This window comes from Eleutherodactylus coqui, chromosome 9, assembly GCF_035609145.1.
Source record: "Eleutherodactylus coqui strain aEleCoq1 chromosome 9, aEleCoq1.hap1, whole genome shotgun sequence".
NCBI classification, from domain to species: domain Eukaryota; kingdom Metazoa; phylum Chordata; class Amphibia; order Anura; family Eleutherodactylidae; genus Eleutherodactylus; species Eleutherodactylus coqui.
Window position 1 is genome coordinate 17,347,884 of NC_089845.1, and position 21,692 is coordinate 17,369,575.

The following is a 21,692-nucleotide window of genomic DNA, read 5'->3' on the forward strand; positions in this document are numbered from 1 at the left end:
GAAGCGTGCTCACTCCTCCATGCGCTGGCCACGCCCCGTATAACAACTTTTAAATTGCTATACCATCCCAACCCATAGGCCTTATACTAGTTCTCCATGTACTTATGCTTGTTTTTGTGTCCTTTTTGTCCTGCTATAATACATTTGCCAGGACAACTGAGGATTTCCTCAGGTAATGTAGTATGTGTGCCGACCCTGATCAATTCACATCTTTCACCCAGAGTGATTATCCCCCAAAAAATTCTAACAGCCTTATACAGTGTGGGCAAGCTTATTCAAGCTAACACTTATTGGTTCATCTTCTCTTATACCTGTTAGGTACATACAGATATATGGATTGAAACAGTCAGACCAAGGGGGGTTGGAAGGCAATGTGGGCTATCTTGGTATGCAATTACAACCGTGTGAGCAGAAAAGATTTGCAATATACTTCAATTCTCTGGCTGATAACAGAGGCAATAACAGTTTAAAGTACATTAATGTTTTCTATGTCCTCATACCACACTGTTTCAGGATTTCTTCTACTAATTTTGCCTTAATAGATGGACCTTAACAAAGCATAAATAGGAATTATATTGTATAGCCTATAGGACCTATAGTGTCCATATCAGATACTACGCCTGTTCTAAAAAGTTAGTCTCCCAGACAGGTTGGTATCTAGTTGACTAATAATTTTAAACAAAACCTGCAAGAAGGAAATCTGTGATCAAACTTGTGTATAGTTGGCCGTAGAGGCACAAAGGGGCAAGCCACTTTAATACGGGTGTATGGCTTTGATTTTGGATTTATGAAGGGGTTACAATAAGCAATTCCGTTTTCAGAAAACCAATGTTGTATTTTGCAGAACTAGAAGTCAGATTCACCCTTGCAGATTAATGCAAATCTTACTAACTAAATGGTTGTTGGCGAAATATTCACTAATTATGTTTTCAGGGCAGCCAAATGTGAAAATGATCAAGCTCTTACCAATTGCCCACTAATTCTGAAAGTTTGATGCAGTAGCCCGTCTTTATTAGCGCTGCATTTAAATTTATAGTGCGAAGTAAAACCGACTATCATGGGGAAACTGGTGCAGATACATTGTCTCATTCAAATGAGAAATCACTCATTCAGTCTTTGACATTCAATGTATGTGAATGAGAAGGACTGAACGATGGCTGCTTAAACCAAACTGAGTGAAGAAGCCAACTATTTGTATGCTGTTTTAAAATGAGCAGCAAGCAAAAAAACTAAAGATTTTCATTTTGTTGGCTCGCCTTTAGACAAATAGACAAAAAAAAATTATATATACCTCCTCACCCTGTCTTCGCCGCCCCTCATACCCTAATTACCCCGCTATACCCACGCCCGTCTTTTTTACATTCTTCTTTTTTTTTTTTTTTACGTCCATTTAAAAAAAATTTATAAAATGGATCATAGACGCTATACCGCAGAGCAAGTGTATGCGATGCTCTTTGCATCAAGCTCTGGTAGCGAGGTTACCAGCGAGTCGAGTTTTTTTTTTTTTTAAGCGACGGCTCAGCCTCTAGCGCTGTAGAGGCTGAGGTAGTTGTCGGGGCAGCAGGGCCAAGCATTGTGGCGCCTGCGTGGAGTAACGCAGATGAATTTTTGCCCCGCATCCCCGCATTTACCCCTATGCCGTGCATCAATGCGGAGGTCGCTAATTTTACTCATTTAATTTTTTACATTTATTTATAAGTGATGCCGTCCTGGATCTCATTGTCTGGCAGACAAACACTTATGCCGGACAGTACATACCCGCGCACCCCGCGTCGTTATACTCCAGGACGTGGACCCCCATTGACATCCCAGGAGTTAAAAAAAATTCCTGGGAATTGTCCTTCTTATGGGACTCGTAAAAAAATCATCTATACGGTCCTACTGGTCTGCTAGCGCCGTTCACACAACACCTGTGTCTGAATCAGTAATGCCCCGCCAGCAGTTCGAAAACACCATGCAATTTTTCCACCTCGCCGATAATACACAAATTCCCCCCAGAAACGACCCCGAGTATGACCGCTTGTCTAAGTTGAGGCCCTTTATAATTTTATTAAAAGATTATTTTAAAAAACGTTTACACCCCAGAAAAAAAATTTGTCGGTAGACGAGTCGCTCATGAGCTTCAAGGGCCGTCTATCTTTTCGCCAGTTCATACCATCAAAACTAGCTAGATATGGTGTGAAACTATATAAAATATGTGAAAGCGCGAGCGGATATACATCTGATTTTTTTCATTTATGAGGGCAGAGACCACCACCTAAATCCCCCCAACTGTCCTGATGTCAGCATGAGTGGAAAAATCGTGTGGGAGCTTGTGGGCCCTTTTTTAAATAAAGGGTACCACATTTACACGGACAATTATACCAGCATCCCCCTCTTCAAGGCATTACATGACGCAGACACAGGTGCCTGCGGAACGGTGCGCAGAAAGAGTAGGGTTCCCACAACCCCTAGTTTCAAGACTCGTGGACAAAGGAGCGTCTTACGCGCTGGCAAAGGACCCCTCACCTGCGATAAAGTGGTGCGACAAAAAGGACGTTTGTTGTCCACCGTTCACAGACGCCTGCGTTGCAGTAAGGGAGAGGGGGGGCTGCAACGCAGAAAATAAAACTGGTCTGTGACTGATTATAATAAATTTATGGGGGGGGGGGGGTTGATTTATCCGAACAAGCTCTCCAACCGTACTTCGTTAAAAGAAAGACGCGTGCGTGGTTTAAGAAGATAGCGATCTACCTAATACAGATCGCTACCTATAACGCGCACGTAGTCTAGAAGTTATCTGGGGGCACGCTGAGCTTCCTCCAGTTCCAGGAGGAGCTCATCGAGCATCTATTATTTGAGACCACCGCACCTCGAAATGCATTGGAATCTGAGGAGGTGCGAAGGCTCAGAGCGCCATTTTATGCACCCCATCACTGAAACTGCGGGGAAAAAATACGCTCAAAAAAGGTGTCGCATTTTTATTGCCCCATGTGCCCATCCCACCCTGGCCTTTGTAATTACCCCTGTTTCGAAATTGATCACACCGCTTGACATTAATTTTACTTTTTTAATTTCTGTATCACTTATGCCCCCTTCTAATTTATTGTCCTGAAACGCCAAAAGGGGGGGGGGGGGGGAGGTTTTTTTAGGGAGTCATTTTTATTTAGTTGCGCCCTGAAATCCAATAGGTGGTCCCTCCATTATAGACCTAGCAATGTGTCCTGTGTGCAAATTGGACCTATAATGGGGGTATTGCTGAACACAGAACAATTACCGCTATAAACTTTGGGGTTCATCTCCCCAGTTTTCCGTGCTTAAAACAAAGAAAACTGACAAATTTATGACAAAAAAATGACATTTTCATGACCGTCAGCTAAAAAATCAAAATTGGGATTTTGTTCCTTCTGCTTTACTCCAATTCATTTAAAAATTGTGAAGTCAAAATACACAGTACACCCCTAGATAAATTCGTTAAGGGGTCTAGTTTTTAAAATGGGGTCATTTGTGGGGTCCCTCTATGATCTTGGTCGCTCCAGGGCGCTACTGGCGTGTTATCGAGCCTAAAAAGCCTTTAAGCTAAATTTCTGTTCTGAAAGTCAGACTACTCCTTTTATTTTGGGCCCCATTGTGTATCCAGACATAAGATTAGGGCCACTTAGGCTATGTTTCTGAACACGGAACAAATGGGGGGTATCCATTTTGGGGTGCAAGTCTTCATTCATATGTGCGCTGTACAAAAAACCTTTCTATTAAAAAGACACAATCAGCTAAAAAATCAAAATTGGGATTTTGTTCCTTCCGCTTTATTCCACTTCATTCAAAAATTGTGGAGTCAAAATACACAGTTCACCCCTAGATGAATTCATTAAGGGGTCTAGTTTTCAAAATGGGGTCATTGGTGGGGGTCCTCAATGGTTTGGGCAGTTTAATGATTCTACAAGTGAGCAATGAGGCCTGGAATTCAGTTGTGCCTTAAAATCCAATGGGTGTTCTCTCCATTACAGGCTTCACCATGTCCCCAGTTAGCAGATTAGGGCTACAATGAGTGTTTCTGAACGCAGGACAAACAGGGGTATCCTTTTTGGGGTGCAAGTCTTCATTCATACGTTCGCTGCACAGAAAACCTTTCTATTAAAAAGACACAATCAGCTAAAAAATCAATTGGGATTTTGTTCCTTCTGCTTTACTCAAATTCCTTCAAAAATTGTGGAGTCAAAATACACAGTACACCCCTAGATGAATTCGTTAAGGGGTCTAATTCCAAAATGGGGTCACTTGTGGGGGTCAATGGTTTTGGTCGCTCAAGAGCTCTAAAAGTGTGATATGGGGTCTAAAGAGCCTTCAAGCAAAATTTCTGTTCTGAAAGCCACCGACTACTCCTTTCATTTAGGGCCCCGTTGTGCGTTGAGACATAAAATTAGGGCCACAATGGGTATGTTTCTGAACATGGGACAAACGGGGGGTATCTATTTTGGGGTGCAAGTCTTCATTTATGTGTGCTGAAGAAAAAAATCTGCTTTTAAAATGACAGAATTGCCAAAAAATGAAAATCCCACTTTTTTTCTTTCCGCTTTGCTTGAATTCATTCAAAAATTGTGGGGTCAAAATGGTCAGTACACCCCTAGATAAATCCGTTTAGGGGTCTAGTTTTAAAAATGGGGTCATTTGTGGGGATCCTCTATGGTTTTGGCCACTCAAGAGCTCTACTAGTGTGCTATGGGGCTGAAAAGCCTTCAAGAAAAATTTCTGCTCTGAAAGCCACCGACTACTCCTTTCATTTTGGGCCCCGTTGTGCATCGAGACATAAGATTAGGGCCACAATGGGTATGTTTCTGAAAACAGGACAAAACGGGGGATATCCATTTTGGGGGTGTTACTCCTTATTCTCATGTGCACTATGGAAGAAAAATATGTCTTTAAAATGACATATTTGCAAAACTATGAATTTATTTTTTCTCTTCTAAATTGCATAAACTCCTGAAAAAACTATGGGGTCAAAATACTCATGACCCCCCTCAGTGAATACATTAAGGGGTAGTTTTTAAAATGGGGTCATTTGTGGGGGTAGCTATCATTCTGACACCTATGAGCCTTTGCAATCTATGCTTGGTGTGGGAAAACAGTTTCTCAAAATGCTGATAAGTAATGTTAAATTTGTACGTCTCCTAAATGGTTAAAAAAAACACGAAAGTTTTTCAAGTGTGCATTCAGAATAAAGTAAACAAATGGAAATATATATCTTATCAAAAATTTGTACAGTATGTTTGCACATATTTGCGTAATTACAGTTGAAAATGTGAAAATGAGAATTTTTTCAAAATTGTCCCAATATTGGTACTTTTAATAAATATTCATAAATACTATCCGTCTTTTCCACCTATATGAAGTACAACATGTGGCGAAAAAACATTGTCAGAATCACTTGGATATGTTAAGCCTTTACGGAGTTATGCTATGTTGAACGACACGTGTCAGATTTCCAAAATTTGGCTCCGTCACTAAGGCGCAAACAGGCTTTGTCACTAAGGGGTTAAGTGTCATTACATAGAAGCTCCTCTGTGGCCATCTAACCTTCTCTGAGAGATCTTTATATTTAGGATTTTCAGTGTGTAGGTATCAGATCAAACATCGCTTTTTGAGAACTTCTTTAGTCTAAAGGCTGATTTACATTTAACTATTGCTCAAAATTCATCCAAACTGTTTTTGAGCAGTAACAGTTGGTGTAAATGTGTGCCCATCATGCACTTACCGTGTGCTCTTCATCCATCCTTCGTCCATAGCAGAGTTCAGCTCAGCATAAAATCAGTTGTCCCTGTTAAGATCGACTGCATGCTATGTTCTCTGCGGGTAGCACTGAATACAATGTATGCAGCTGGCAGCCCGCAAGAGAACAAAAGCCATTTATTTAGAGAACAGACCACCCACTGGCTCGATGCACCAATCACAGCCATTCATTGACTGGCTCAGCCAATCAGAGCCGGCGAGTTTTGATTGGCTGAGCCAGTCGAATGGCTGGTGCATCGAGCCAGTGCCAAGAACCAATCACAGCCATCTATTGCTAGAGGCAGGGATTCTCAAACCTCGCTTATAGCAATAGACGATCTGTCAGTGCAGAGGAAACCCAGAGCAGTGCCAGAGATCAGCAGCTTGTATTTCAGGCCCTCCCCACGATAATCGGTGTGCTGTGAACGCTGCCAAAAATGCAACACCTAGCAGTGCTGAAACTGCTGCCCATTCATGTCAATGGATGACGCATGGCTGAAAATGGCCAGAGATAGAACATGCATTGCTGTTGACGCCACGTTTCGATGCTTGTGTGAACAGCCCCACTGAAAGTAATGGAAGCCTTGTACAGCGTTTAGCTCAGCGCCAAAAGCTGTATAAGGACGCCTGTATGAGGTAGGCCTTAGGGATGGGAAAATGGCAAGCCGCTCCAGAAAGCGCGTTATTTAAATTCCTCTCATCTGCCCATGTAGATGAGGAATGCTTTGCTATATGTGGAGCTGGTTCCCATTTGCTATATTAAGCCTTTTCAGGAGATTACCTGACGACGCCACCTGTACGGCAGTGAAACGTGGCTTGTTTGATATTTAAAAAAATATATAATTTTTTTTTTTTGTAGTCGCCTCTCCCTCGCCTGGAAGTCAGGTCTTGCATTGTTCTTCCCCTGGCATCAGCAGGTTGAGCGTAGCCGGCGGCAGCCTACACTTACTCGTGCACTCGTAGATCTGTGGTTCATGAACTCAGCGGGGTCTTTTGTGTTCTCACTTGGGGTGCTTCTGTGTACGCTTTATACTTTATAACACTTGGTAGCGTAGATCATGCAGAAGCGGCTCTGGAGAACAAAGGAGTAATTATAGCCAGTGACTTCATTCCGAGTCCTTTGACTTTTCTCTAAGATAACGGCTCGTGATGAAGTAACCGTAAAGGTCTTGAGTTATTTAGTTTTAAATCGCCATGAAGCCTCCTGAATGTGAAACCTGTGACCTTTCCAAAAATGAAAATCTATGTCACTGCTGGTAAATAATCAGATGAATTATGTAGGCCTTGCAAGCAGTGAAATAATTGTAGACTGTAATGATCCCTAACATTTACCTTGTGATGGCTGTAGGAGAATGAGCGAACCAAGCTAGATCTCCCAAAATCATCATTTCAAAAGTCTTAGAGTTCAGTCCATTGACTTTCATTGACTCTAACAGCTTCTCACACATCCGTGCAATGCACGCATGATAGGCAGTGAAATCGTGGGCGTGAGCCCTACGACTGAGATTAACACAATTCTCCCCTCACCCCTCCTAGTGGCCAGCACTTTAGAGTTATTTTCTGAGCTAAAGTATCATTCTAGGTAATTAAAGAAATCTTTCACTTGCTAGTTATGACTTTGACTGTCATGTAAGCACACATTGGGGAAGTTAATGACCTTTGAAGTTATCACTTTATATATGTCAAATGTTGACTTGTTCCTGATTGTCAATCAAAACATCCACCAGTTATGGTCCATCGCAAGTGGTCCACAAGCGTTCATTCATACTTGGGGGATACAATGTGCATGTGGTTTAGGACGTGCTGCATGTCAACCTACAAAATGTTCCTTAACTGATGGGATGCTACCTACACTACGTTCTCTTTTCTACCAGCTTGACGTGTTGCCAGATTTACACCTTTACTAGTCTCATGCTTACATTCCCATTGACTTGCTATATTTCATGATTTCATCAATTCTGTTATCTGTAGGCTGGAAGGAAAATCCAGTGGAGTTTGATTCTGTCTTCAACGAAAGTATGTACACCTGGAGCTGGGGGAGCCCGGATATCTTACCCATGTTTGCTAAAGGTATGAACCGTTAATTGTGCATGGAGTTGGGAAGAACGTTTCATATTTTGGACTAGCAGTCAACACCCCCAGCACCCTTCAGAAGTTTGGAATGGTCTTCCTTCAAAAAGACGTTCCTATCAGCTGAGTGGTGTTGGGCCGTCAAACTGCCCGATATCACGCTCGTCAATGTGCAGTGTCCCAGCGATGTGTTAAAACAGCCTTGCGTCACCTCAGACAAGTAGTAATCCTTAAAGCTGCAGTAAAGAATCGTGGAGGGTTTCCCCTTTGTTCTAAATAGTAAACCTTGCATCGTACTCAAATCACATCACACACCGTGTTGCTGCGCCGGCTCATTGAAAAAATGTGATGTGAGGCATTCCACGGGAGCGCCTAAAGATATAGAATGACGCCTTTTTTATCATCCCTTCTCCTGGATATAATGTGGAGAAAAATCTGTGTGAGCCCATTCAAAAGCACAGGGCTCATATTGGCATCTTAGTAAACACTTCAGAATGATCTATAAACAATGCCAGGGCTGCCTCTTTGTCTCTTTCAACTCTGCTCACCAAAAAAATAAACTAAAACAATCTAAAGATTCATAACATGCCGGCTCCCTAAAATTGTAGAAGAAACGTCAAATGATCCAACCAAAAACAAGCGCTCCCGCAGCTCTGGAAATGGGAGAATCTGGCCAACAAGTTGTCCTCCTTCCCTTCTGAGTGCTGCGACACGCACAAGCAGGACTTTACATCCACGTGTGACTGACCAATTTGCTATCCCTTTTTTTCTATTGTCCCTCATAAAGTTTACGCTAAACCTACATATTACTGGAAAAAATAATTTTTCGAGGCCCAATGATGGCAAATTCCATAAAGCACCTGTGGGTTCTGAACACTTACTACTAACCCCCTTGATGACTTCCCTGAGGGGTGTGGTTTAGATCACTTTTTGGGGGCTTCCACTGTACAGGTACCTCAGCTTTTCAGTGGTGACTAAAAATTATTCCCTGAAGTGTTCCAAAAGCCAAATAATGCTCCTTCCTTTCCGAGCCATGCTATGGGTCCTAACAGCAGCTCACGTCCACATACGGGGCATTTTCATGATTGGGAGAAGTTGGGTAGCAAACCCCTACCTTTTCTATTGCCTTTTAGGAAAAGGAAAAACTTTGGTCTAAACTTAGTGTATTACTGGAAAAACATAGGTTTTTCATAGCTCAAAGTCCATAACTTGCATAAAACACTGTGCCACAAATGGTTTAGACACTCAGATGAAATCTTTGAGGGGTTTAGTTTCCAAAATGTGTGGTTTTTTTATTTTTATTTTTTAATCTATCTCTCTTGGCACTTCATGGCTTCTGCAAACGTGAAATGGTCCTTTGAAAAAGCCCTAGTAATCCACAAAATGTGTTCCTTTCTAAGGCCTGTGTTTTGAGTCCTGTTATAAATCTTTGTGTAGCTGCAACTTATTCCGCAGCGCTTTCAGGTAACTTATTCCCCTCCACTAAGTTGTGTACTGATATAACCGACCTTGGAAGGCTGAGTCAACTTGGAACCGAGAGCTTCGGACTGCATTTCTGTTAGCTTACTACTCTGTGCCACATGAGGCTCTTGTGGGATATTTGAGAACTGCAGAATCGTGGTGCTAATGGGTTTGTTTCTCTGATCACACTTCCTGTGCAATAGAAAAAATGGTTAAAAACGGAATCTGCAAAACGTGTTGAATTTTTACTTCCACTTTAAATTAAATTCCTCAAACACCAGCAGGGTTAACAAACTTCCTAAATGATTAGTTTTTAAAAATACTCTTTAACTGGTGCTTTTTTAAATAGGTTGATTTTGCACCCCAACCCTAATTGGAACCCAGGTGTGGCCCTTTCATCATTGGGTGTAGCAAATTGACACACACTCACTAGTCTATTATATCACATGTGCCAACAACTATCTTTCATAGCTTAAAAAAATAAAAACCCCAAACCATTTTGGGGTGTAAATCCTCATTTTCATCTACACTATAGGAAAAAATACTGTCTTTAAAAAGATGTATTTGCAAAAATATGAAACTTTTCTTTTAATCGCATTAATTCCTGAAAAGCAACACCTGGGGTCAAAATACTCATGACCCCCGTCAGTGAATAAACTTAAGGGGTGTTTTTAAAATGGGGTTATCTATCCTTCTGACAGCTATGAGCCTCTGCAGTCTTGTTGCAGAAAAGCAAAGGGTTCCTCAATGTTGATAAACTTGTTTGTCTCCTAAATGGTTAAATTTTCAAATGTACGTCCAGAATGAAGAAAACAAAGGGAAGCATTTCATCAAAAGTTAGTACAACATGTTTGTACAGATTAGGTTGTTGCAGTTAAAAAGTTAAAAAAATTTTTTTTTCAAACTTCCTAATTTTGGTGGCGTTAATATACACAAATTCTATTGGGCTATTTTTCCCACCTAAATGAAGTACAACATGTGGCGTAAAAACAGTGTCAGAATCACTTGGATATGCAGAACCTTTACGGAGTAATGCTATGTTAAAGTGACAGGGCAGATTTCCACAAAGCCTTCTAAAATTACTACCTGATAGTGACATCGAAACTGAAAAATCTAGCCGTGTGCACAAGGCCACTATTGTCGTTCTCCCTCCACCCCTTTCCTAAGTGGGTTATTTTCTAGATTGTGTATTAACCTGCTTTGTAACGGTCAATGGCCTTTCAGGTGCCAGCGGCGACCACGTGTTTACCCACTGTTACTTGGCAGAAAGTGAAGATTTTGCAGCTGAAGACGCAACCAAACTGGATTCTTGGGTTTTTGACCATGTAAAGGTAAACTTGTATGTCCCCGAATTATTACTCATATTGCACCAGAAAATGGAGTGATTTAATAACTTACCGTGCGTGATTATCAGTGTTTATCATAAGGTCTCTCATGGTGTTGCAGTATATCTTGTTAGTATATGAACCTTATAGATGTAAGTAGTGTAGGCATTTAAGTTGCATTTGTCACTTTTTAGTCCCGACTATTGTGTAATTTAGAACTATACACATGTACCTAGCCATGTAAAATGCAGATATACCAACTATATTACCTGGTTTTAGGCCTTTTTCAGTTCTGCTCAGAGCAACCAGACACTGCTGCGTAAGCTCCATCAAGATAAAGTAGTTTTTTTCCTTCACCTCCTTGGATTGGATACTAATGGACACGCTCACAGGCCAGGTTCACGGTAGGTATCTACAGTAGTACGTGTAACAAGTCTACTTGTGTTCTGGCGTACAGTTATAAAATACTTTACAGTAGTCATGTCAGAAATAATGCACAGCACCATTTTAAAATTGGTTTCACCTATGGCAATAGCTGATGGAGAGGCATTTGGATACTAAATTTAAATACAAGGCGTGTTTTTTTTTTTTTCCTGGGATGTATCCTGAAAACTTTCCTATATTTACTAACTAAATGAAAGTGTTAATATGTTTAGCTGATTATGTTAACTTGTTAATTTGCACTTGTTTCATATGTAAATCATGTGATTGGTCAATCTTGTATCTTGAGGTCCATTTACACACGAGCGCTTAAAATTCATCAGAAACTGACAGTTTTGAGCAATCTTTTTGCATTAGCTACTAAAGGGCTAATCAGCCCATTAGTAGCTAACTAGCTTCATTTACCTGTATTGCTTAACCCCTTAGTGACAGAGCTTTTTTCCATTTTTGTTTCCTACTCCCTTTTAAAAAATCGTAGCTCCTTTATCCATCGTCTCTGTATGAGGGCTTGTTTGCGGGATGAGTTGAATTTTTCAATGGTGCTATTTATTGTACCATATAATTAACTGAAAGTTAAAAAAAAAAATTCTAAGCAGAGAGAAATGGAAAAACTACATTCCACCTTCTTTCAGTGCGTCCGATTTCTACGGCGCACAAACTGCGGCAAAAACTAACTGATCGCTTAATTCTATGGCTCAGTACGATTACTACTTTACCAAACTTATATAGTGGGTTTTTTGTTCGCTGTAGTACTTGTATTTTTTTAAAGATTTTATTTTTTAAAATTTTCAGTGTATTGCAAATGAGGCAAAAAAATGGTTTTAATTTATTTTTTTAATCTTTATTTTTATTTTTTCACTTTCTTTCGGTCCCCAGGGGGGACCACAACCAGCAATGCTTTGATCGCTCCTGCAGCATGACGTAATGCTATAGGATTACGTCGTACAGCTTTTTCACCGGAAGTCTATCAAGCCACCCTATGGGGATGGCTTGATAGGCAATCTGCTAAGGCAGCCCTGGGTCCTTTCTAAAGGCTCGGCTGCCATGACACCTGCACAGCTCCCCCGATCTCACCACGGGGGGCCGTACGGGACCCCCGAACATCGTTCGCAGGATTTAAAGGGTTAATAGCTACGAACTGCCGATTGCCGCTATTGCCCGCGGGTGTCAGCTGTAATAAACGGTTGACGCCCGCGCTGTATGGTGGGAGATACAGATATTTTTGGTAAAACTTAACGTAAAATCTTTCTCGTCACGTTCATTGGGGGACACAGCCTAGACCATGGGATATAGCCACTGCCCTAGGAGGCGACACTAAGCAAAAAGTGTTAGCTCCTCCACCCTGGCTATATCCCCTCTGCAGGCACTCAGCTAATCAGTCTGTCTGCAAGCAGTAGGAAAGCCAGTGGGAGTACAATTATATATACTACATTTTATACATACCAAAATACAATGTTTTGGCATAATTTTCTGCCAAACAATGACCGAAGAACAGAAAATTCCATCAACCGCTTACATAAACAAGGGGTGGGTGCTGTGTCCCCCAATGAACGTGACGAGAAAGATTTTACAGTAAGTTATAACAAAAATATCTGTTTCTCGTCCGTATCATTGGAGGCCACAGCCTAGACCATGGGACGTCCACAAGCAGTCCCGAACAAAATATATATTGGGTGGGCTATTTACAAGTTTGACCGTGTGGTCAATGGACCGCCGCCTGCAAAATCTTCCGGCCGAGAGTGGCGTCCGATGATGCAGATATGTGGACCTTATAGAAATTTGAAAACGTGTGTAAGGAGGTCCAGGTGGCTGCCTTACATACCTGAAGCGCCGAGGCTCCGTGACGGACCGCCCAGGAGGCCCCTACCGCCCGTGTGGAGTGGGTCGTAACCCGAAATGGTGGCGCGCGTCCTGAGGTGCGATATGCCTCCGTTATCAAGGACCTTATCCACTTGGATATGGTGACTTTTGAGGCTGCAGAGCCCCTCCGGGCCCCCTCCGGAATCAGTCAGTTTTATGGAACTCTTTGGTTCTTTTTACATAGATGTTCAGCGCCCTCACCAAGTCCAGGCGGTGCAGTGTTTTTTCCCTCGTGTGTACTGGTGTTGGGCAGAAGCAAGACAATATCTTAAGTTGATGTGGAAATCCGAGACTACTTTCGGTAGGAGTTCTGGTGATGGCCTCAGTACCACTTTATTCTGATGAAAAGTCATATAGGTGGTCTGTGTAGACAAGGACGCCAGTTCCGAGACCCTACGAATGGCGGTAATAGCGACCAGGAATATTACCTTCCAGGTCAGCAGCCGCATAGGAATCTCCCTCAGCGGTTCAAACGGTTGGTCTGTCATAGCTTCCAACACGAGATTAAGATCCCACGCTTGGACCGGTGGTTTCAACGGGGGTGTCGTATGGGCGACTCCCTGCAGGAATGTTCGCACAGCCATTCTGCTTGCGATTGGTCTCTTAAATAGCACCGTCAGTGCTGATACCTGCCCCCTTAGCGAGCCTACCCTTAATCCTATTTCGAGACCCGATTGTAGGAATGCCAGTATTCTGGCCACCGACAATTGCATCGGCTACACTCGCCGCTCCTCACACCAGGTGAAGAAACGTTTCCAGACTCTAATAGCCTACGAGGCCGGTTTCCTGCCGGTTTTCAATGATACCATTGTTTGAATCACTTTCTCAGAAAAACCTTTTCTTAACACCTCGGTCTCAACGGCCAGGCTGTCAAATGTAGAGACCTGGAATCCGGATGTAGTAAAGGCCCTTGGGATAGCAGATCTCTTTGATCCGGTAGGTGCCATGGTGCGTCGGTCAACATTTCCATGATGCTCGCGTACCAGCTGTTTCTTGGCCAATCTGGTGCTATTAATATCGCTGGTCGTCCTTCCTGTTTAATTTTTCCCTAATATTCTTGGTATGAGAGGGATTGGACGAAATACGTACAGGAGTTTGTATTCCCCCCCCCCCCCATGGGATGGTCAGTGCTTCTGTTGCCGCCGTTTGCGGATCCCGTGCTCGGGCCACAAACTGAAGGATTTTGTAATTCAGTCTGGACGCCATGAGGTCCACGTCTGGAGTGCCCCTTTTCTGGCATATCGTCCGGAATACTTCTGGGTGTAACCCCCATTCGCCAGGATCCATTGTTTCCCGACTTAGATAATCTGCCACCCAGTTGTCTACTCCCAGAATGTAGACTGCTGATATTGAGTTCAGCTGATTCTCCGTCCACGTCAGTATGTGGGCTCCCTTGTTCATCACAGACGTGCTCCGTGTGCCCCCTTGATGGTTGACGTAGGCCACGGCTGTGGTGTTGTACGTCTGGATGCGCACATCCATCTTGAGACTGGACCCAAAGTGCCGAAGAGTCAGGTATATGGCTTGTAATTCTAGGATGTTGTGTAACATCGTCTCTCTCTGAGACCACACTCCCTGAATAGACTGGCCCTCCAGTGTTCCACCCCAGCCCGAGCGGCTGGCGTCTGTCGTCAATACTACCCATCGTTTTGGGCCAAATAACCGTCCCACCTGAAGACTCCCAGGCTTCAACCACCACTTCAACGCGTCTTGGACTTGAGGGGTTATCCGGATTCGTTGTTCCAGGGTCAGTACGGACCTGTTACAGCGGGACAATATCAGTTGTTGAAGCATCCTTTTTTTTTTTTTTTAAAGGAATTTTATTTAGCCAGAAATTAACAAGCATATAAACACGTAAACACGGATAGCTGTCACCGCAGGTGTCAAATTCAGCAGATAGTACATATCATGAGAAACAGGGTAGAGATAACCTTTGCCTGCGTACATATACATATTTCTTCTTGGCATGCTATACCTGGCTAGTACTTTTATTTCTTTCGCCCCCCCCTTTAAACTCTTAACTTTATCAGTTATTGCTAAACAGTAGTTTAACCTTGAATAAATCAGCTGTGATCAATCAGGAAAAAAAAAAACCTTAAACTTAGCCCCCCCCCCCCCCCCCCCCAACCCCTTGGTGCGACTCTCTTAAGAGCAACTGTGGGAATAGAGGAGAAAAAAAATTAGTTTTCTGAGCATAGGGTTTTATCGTAGAAAGCAGATTTAGCAGATGTCTCTCTTTTTTTATCCTTCTCTCTCCCTCACTCCCCCCCTACCGCCTGGCTTGGCTCTCCCGACGCGGTCGCGGGGCAACTCACCCAGCTATCCCAAATCTTGTCGAATTTTTCAGGGCACCCCCTGGCCATGTATGTCAATTTGTACATTGGGATTTCAGCATTAACGACCCGGATCCATGCGCTCCTAGTCGGCCTCCCAGGGTGTTTCCAATTAAGTAGGATCACTTTTTTTGCATAGAAGAGTAACAACTTGTATAATGTACGTGTTGCTGCCGCCACCGGCAGGTCTCCCACAAGCCCAAAGAGGCACGTTCCAGGATGCATGATCCTCGGTGCCCCTAGATGTGTTTCCATGAAGACAAGCACGTCTCTCCAGTATTCCTGTAGGACTGCGCAGTCCCAGAACACATGCATGACCGTCCCATCCGCCACCAAACATCGTGGGCACGTTGCAGTAGGGAGCAGGCCCATGGTGCACAACCTGGAGGGGGTATAATATATGCGGTGCAGAAATTTAACTTGGATGAGCTTGTCTCTAGCGCTAACCAGGGGGGGACCAGAGCCACCCAGTATATCCTCGTCCTCCCCTGAGGTCAGGTCAGGAATATCTCCCTCCCATCTCTGTACGGCCCTTTCGCCTAGCGGGGCCAAGCACCGCACCGTGTGGGCATAAAAACTCGACAGCGGTTTGACAAGATTGCACGTCTGCGCCAGGCTCTCCAGCCGTGTCATGGATAGTGGGATAGACAAACCTCCAAACTGAGCCCCGGCTACATCTCGCAATTGATAGTACCTAAAGTAGGAGTTTTCAGGCAGGCCGTGGGCAACCCGTAGCTGCATAAAGGTGCAAAGCTTGCCCTCGCTGACTATGTCAGAGAGGACATTGACGCCCCGGCGTCTCCAGAAGGCGGACTCCGGGAAGCGCTGGAAGTGTGGCAGTTTGGGGTTATTCCAGAGGGGAGTGTGTGGGGATCGCACAGTCTCCTCTGTAGTGGACAGTCTCGTGACCCGTTGCCAGGTCTCCAGTGTCACCAGCATGGGAGTAGGCAGAGGGGCGATTGAGGATGAGGGGCCGCTCAATAGCAGTCCCCGTAGGTTCTGAGCAGGGTCCACCATTCTACGTTCCAGGCCCACCGCAGTAATAGAAGTGCGGTAGGGCCAGTCCCCCTCCACTCGATGGGAGGCACAGAGTCTCCAATTTAATCCTGGGTGTAGTGCCCCTCCACAGTATGCGCAGTACGATCCCACGGAGCTTAGTGAAGAATTTTTTAGGGACTAACATAGGAGAATTATGCAATATATACAGGAATTTTGGTAGCAATTTCATTTTTAGCAGGTTTATTCTGCCCACCAGCGTGAGTGGGAGAGAGGCCCAGCGTGTCGCTGCCTCCCCGGCCCATGCCAAGAGGGGGACCAGGTTGGAGTTGTAAAAGGCGGACAGTTCTGCTGAGACCTTTACTCCCAGGTAGGTGGTCTGGGTTGTCCAGCTCAGCGGGGCGGGCAGAGGGAGCTCGGCGGCCGCAGGGTCCACCGCCAGTAAGTGAGTCTTGTCCCAGTTGACCTTAACGCCATAGTGTGCGCCGAATGCGTCGAATATAATCAGGGCTGCGTCTAGAGACGCCTCCGGGTCTTGGAGGAAGAGTAGGGTGTCATCTGCATAGAGCGCTATGCGCTCTTCGTAGTTGTTCAGTTTAAATCCCTTCACTGTTGGTGACGTTCGGATTTGGATCGCAAGAGGCTCTATGGCGAGGGCAAACAAGGCGGGGGACAGAGGGCAGCCCTGTCTTGTGCCTCTGCTCAGGGAGAATTGGGCAGAGACATGTGTATTAGTTTTAATGTTGGCCACCGGGGAGTCGTACAAGATCTCGATCCATTTAATAAAAGTTGGCCCGAATCCGAACCGCCGCATCACCGCCCATAGGTACTTCCACTCTACTGAGTCGAAGGCCTTTGCCTGATCTATGAATACCAGGGTGCGCCTCCCGCAGTTAGTGTGCTTGTATGACAAGTGGTTAAAGAGCCTCCTCAGGTTCATGTCCGTACTTTTGCCAGGCATGAAGCCGGACTGGTCCGTGTGTATGATCTCTTTTAGTACAGAGTTTATACGCGTCGCCAGTATTTTTGCGAGTATTTTTACGTCGTTGTTGAGAAGGGAAATGGGACGGTAAGAGCCGCAGTCCGTGGGATCCTTTCCGGTTTTAGGGATCATTATTATGAGAGCTTTACGCATTGTGTCCGGTAGCGCCCCTTCCCGCAAAATAGAATTATATAGTGTGAGGAGTCGCAGGGCCAGGGTTTCCACATTTTTTTTATACCACTCCCCGGGGAGCCCATCCATGCCCGGTGATTTCCTATTGGGGAGTGCCTTAATAGCCTCAGTTATTTCTTCTATACTTAGATCCCCATCCAGGTGGGCCGCGCTGTCTCCACTCAGTGTGGGGAAGGGAATGCCACCCAGGTACGCCAGGAGCTGCGCTTCAGTATAGCTCAGTCTGGAGGTGTACAAATCTCCATAGAATTGGGCAAACGTTTGATTAATTAATTTAGGATCATTTAATAGAGTACCCGTGCCGTCCCGCACCGCCGTAATTGGTGGCAGTGTCTGATCCTCTCTAGCCAAGTAGGCCAGTAAGTGGCCGTTCTTGTCTCCCTGATCAAAAATCCGGTGGCGGGAATACAGGAGTTTCTTCTTGGTGTATTCGATAAGCAGTAGTTTGTATTCCCGTCGCAGGGCACCCAGAATTGTAGTAGTTTCCGAGGAGGGGTCTGCTATGTGCCTTGCCTCTGCTAAATCAAGGCGCCTTTCCAGGTCCAAGCGGCGGGCTCCCAGGGATCTTCTATGCTCGGCAATAGCCAAGGTAAAGGATCCCCTGGTGAAGGCTTTAAATGCGTCCCATACCACCAGCTCCGAGGCCGTCCCCTCATTGACTTCCCAGTACATTTCAGCCTCTTGTTCTACATACTCATGCACTTCTCTCTGTTCCAGCCACAGCGGACTCAGTCGTTGAAGCATCCTTAACCGGAACTGAGCAAAGAGGACCGCCTCGAAGGCCGCTACCATCTGGCCCAGAATACTCATACAGTGCCTGATGGTCAATGGTCTCTTCTGCATTAGAGACCGGACACCGTGTAGAAGCTTGTCTTTTGTTTGAGGTAGTAGAACGCGATGCTGGCTGGTGTCGAATATCATGCCTAAGAACTCGAGATGTTGTGCTGGTATTAGGCACGATTTGTCGCGGTTTATTATCCAGCCAAATTCTTCTCAAGTTTCCATCGTGACACGTAAACTCCTCATGTTGCCGTCCAGGTATGGTATGGCCGCTATACCCTTTGCATGCAGTAGTGCAATCACTGCTGCTAGTACTTTCGTAAATACCCTCGGGGAAGTTGAAAGGCTGAATGGCAGAGCCGTGAACTGGAAATTTCTTCCCTGCTTCTCGAAACGAAGGAATTTCTGGTGTGCTTCCCGAATCGGAATATGGAGGTATGCGTCCTTGATGTCTATTGAGGACAAAAATTCCCCCGGCTGCATGGAGGCTATCACGGATTTGATCGACTCCATCCGGAAATGCCTTGTTTTGACGAACTGATTTAGTCTCCTTAAATCCAGTACTGGTCTGACCCTGCCATCTTTTTTGGGCACTAGAAAGATTTGAATAGAAACCTTGCTCCTCTTGCGCCCCTGGCACCGGTTTCACTATCCTCTGTGTAAGAAGGTTTTCCATTGCTAATTGTAGATTGGCTACTCCTTCCAGGGTGGCAGGTACTCTGGACTTGCAAAACGAATCTTACGGTAGAGTCGCGAACTCTATCGTGTACCCGGAGGCCACAATCTCCTGCACCCACGCGTCGTTCACGCGACTCCACCGTGTCTCCAGAAATTGGGAGAGTCTGCCCCCCCCATTCGGGTGACACTGGGTGGGGGCGGAGACTCATGCTGCATTCTTTGATCCTGACGCCTTAGATGTTCCCGGTCAGGACCGCCATGCCTGTCTCGCCTTAAAGGTTGGACCTTTCCCTGTCTGTCGGGGCCCTCCTAGATTGGGACCACTGCCCTGTACCAGGGCGGGACGAGAAACAGCGAAAGAACCTAAAAATCGGCTTTCTCTTCAATGGAACCTTTTCCTTTTTCGGTGGTATTTGTGGTAATGCCGTGCTTTCGGACCCAAAGAGCCTATTACCCTCGGAGGGTAATCTGTGACGACCATTTTGGACGCTGAATCGGCCGACCACCTTTTCAGCCAAAGGGTTCGCCTTGCTGCGACAGACGCAGCGGAAGCTCGAGCCACGAACTTAGCAGCATCAAGCTCTGCTGCGCATACGACTTTGTTTTTTTGTATGATGTCTGTTGCTTCAAGTAGTTCACTAGGTGGAGCACCTGCCAAAATGTCCTTCCGCAGCTGTTTGGCCCAGTCTACTAAAGCTTTACGTACCCATGCGGCCGCAAAGATCGGCTGCAGGGCGGTGCCTGCGGACTGAAAAACTGATTTCGTCAATGTATCCAGTTTTCTGTCTTGAGGATTTGTTAAAGCTGCAACGTCGGCTGTTGGCAACGCCGTGCCTCTGGATAGCCACGACACCAGTGGATCAACCACTGGGGGTACTGCCCAACCCTTTTTCAAATTCCCTGGGAATGGGTATGTGACTTCCCAAGTTTTTCCGGGTTGTCTAAATTTTGTCAGGATTCTGCCATTCTTTATTAAGGACGTCCGAAGTCCTGATGGTCTGAAAAGACCTGTCGGGGTCTCTTCTGACGTCTAAACGACACCGTGGATGGAATTGTCTCTGGTTCCTCCGTCACTTGGAGGGTTTCTCATACAGCTATTACTAGACTGTCCATTAGGTTCGCCAATCGCGAAACCTGTTCGTGGTAATAAGCCTGCAGGGCCGTGTCAGCTCTGGATGCTGTGCTGCTGAGAACTGCGCTGGGCTCAGTAGCGATAGACAAAAAACCTGTCTTGCTCCTGGGATCCGCCATCCTGCTGCCTGGCTGCTGCTTTTAACTTAGTCGCGGCCGGAGGGGGCGTGGCTTGCCCCGGAAGTCCGCCTGCGACCCTGAAGTGACGTTTTCCGGCCCAGCGTCGGCGCCGTACCCGGAAGTGAACTGCTGCCTCTGCCATCGTACTGCTGCCTGTTCTGCTCCTAAGGTACTTTGCATCCGTCAGGGGAGCCACAGCCTGGCCACATGTCGATCTGTCACCAGCAGTGCTTCCCCCTATGCGTCACTGGTCTTAAGTGTGCCACTCCAGGGAGGGGGAGCCCTCTGGCTGGCAGGTAACCGACACCAATGTGCATTGCATGGTCGTGCCCCTTTTTCTTCTCTGGGTGAGACGCCGCAGAAGTGGTGGAGCCCCCCCCCCTCCCAGGGAAAAGCCTCGGATTCCTGTGTATAGCCACGTCTGCCTCCTAGCAGACACTAAGCTAAAGACTGATTAACTGAGTGCCTGCAGGGGGGATATGGCCAGGGGGGGGGGGGGGGGGGAAGCTAACACTTTTTGCTTATTGTCGCCTCCTAGGGCAGTGGCTATATCGCATGGTCTAGGCTGTGGCCCCCAATGATACGGACGAGAAAGCTGTGCTATCTCCCTCCATACACGTCCTGCAACAGCAGGACCTAGAAAGTCCATACGGCTGTCACTAAGGGGTTAAGGACAGAAGCGTTTGATGCCTTATGTGTGCAAGTGTCAGTCAGATGTGATTCACCCCCTAAAGATCAGGATAGGTCCTGTCCAGTTGGAGCAGCGATTAGGTGTTTGCTGGAGGACAAATAAAATATCCCATTTGTAATAGACCTTATGAATAAAATCTCTTATCGATGATAGTGATCATGGCCGTCTCTCTGGGGGCTTCTGCAGTGGTTTATATGATAAGTTCCGTACATCCCTTGAATGCGATTTTTCAGAAACGCATGCAGGCTTTAGAGCATTTGTTGGCTGAGCTGTTTTCCACCAGATCTATTGCATGAGCTGTTTGTGCCTCTAGAGAGTTAGCCATGGTGTTCACGAAATGGTCCCAGGCGAATGACTGTGACGTGAAGGTCACCCGTATCTTCAGATGTCACATCTCTCCACGAGACAGAATATTAATAACTAGCTTTCTTTCCAAATGTGAGGGGGACAATGGAACTATTGCTCTCTGCTGTCTTTTTCCATTTCTTGCCTGCTTATCACAATAAGCGTCTTTCTGATCCATTCTCACAAAAGCGAGTACAAAGACAATGTGAAGAAAGTTGATGAAGGAGTCAAAGAGATGGTAACCCTGATTGAAGACTTTTATGGAAATGATGATAAAACAGCTTTCATCTTCACCTCTGACCACGGCATGACAGACTGGGGTGAGTAGATCTGCGTGGCTGTGGAGGATTTTCAACCATGCTTTGTTCCATTGCCTGTGTCCAGAGAAGTAGCGGTCACATGAGGATTGTCCTTGAATGCGTGTCTTGATCTGTGTGAGATTTGTGATGGTGATAGTTAAAGCTTGTCTGGTTATATCAGATTAGTGCTTATAGGACTCGCTGGATAGATCAAAACAATTAGTAGGGAAGTCGATGACTGAA

The 21,692-nt window shown here is 45.3% G+C and overlaps 1 protein-coding gene across 1 annotated transcript in view; it reads left to right on the top strand.

Annotated features, from left to right (window-relative positions):
• The window catches only part of PIGN (phosphatidylinositol glycan anchor biosynthesis class N), a 351,259-nt gene that overhangs the window by 65,749 nt on the left and 263,818 nt on the right, over nt 1-21,692 (top strand). The window contains 4 exon segments of the mRNA XM_066579178.1: nt 7,717-7,815; nt 10,501-10,607; nt 10,881-11,005; nt 21,340-21,470. Of these exon segments, the coding sequence (XP_066435275.1) occupies nt 7,717-7,815; nt 10,501-10,607; nt 10,881-11,005; nt 21,340-21,470 (462 nt within the window).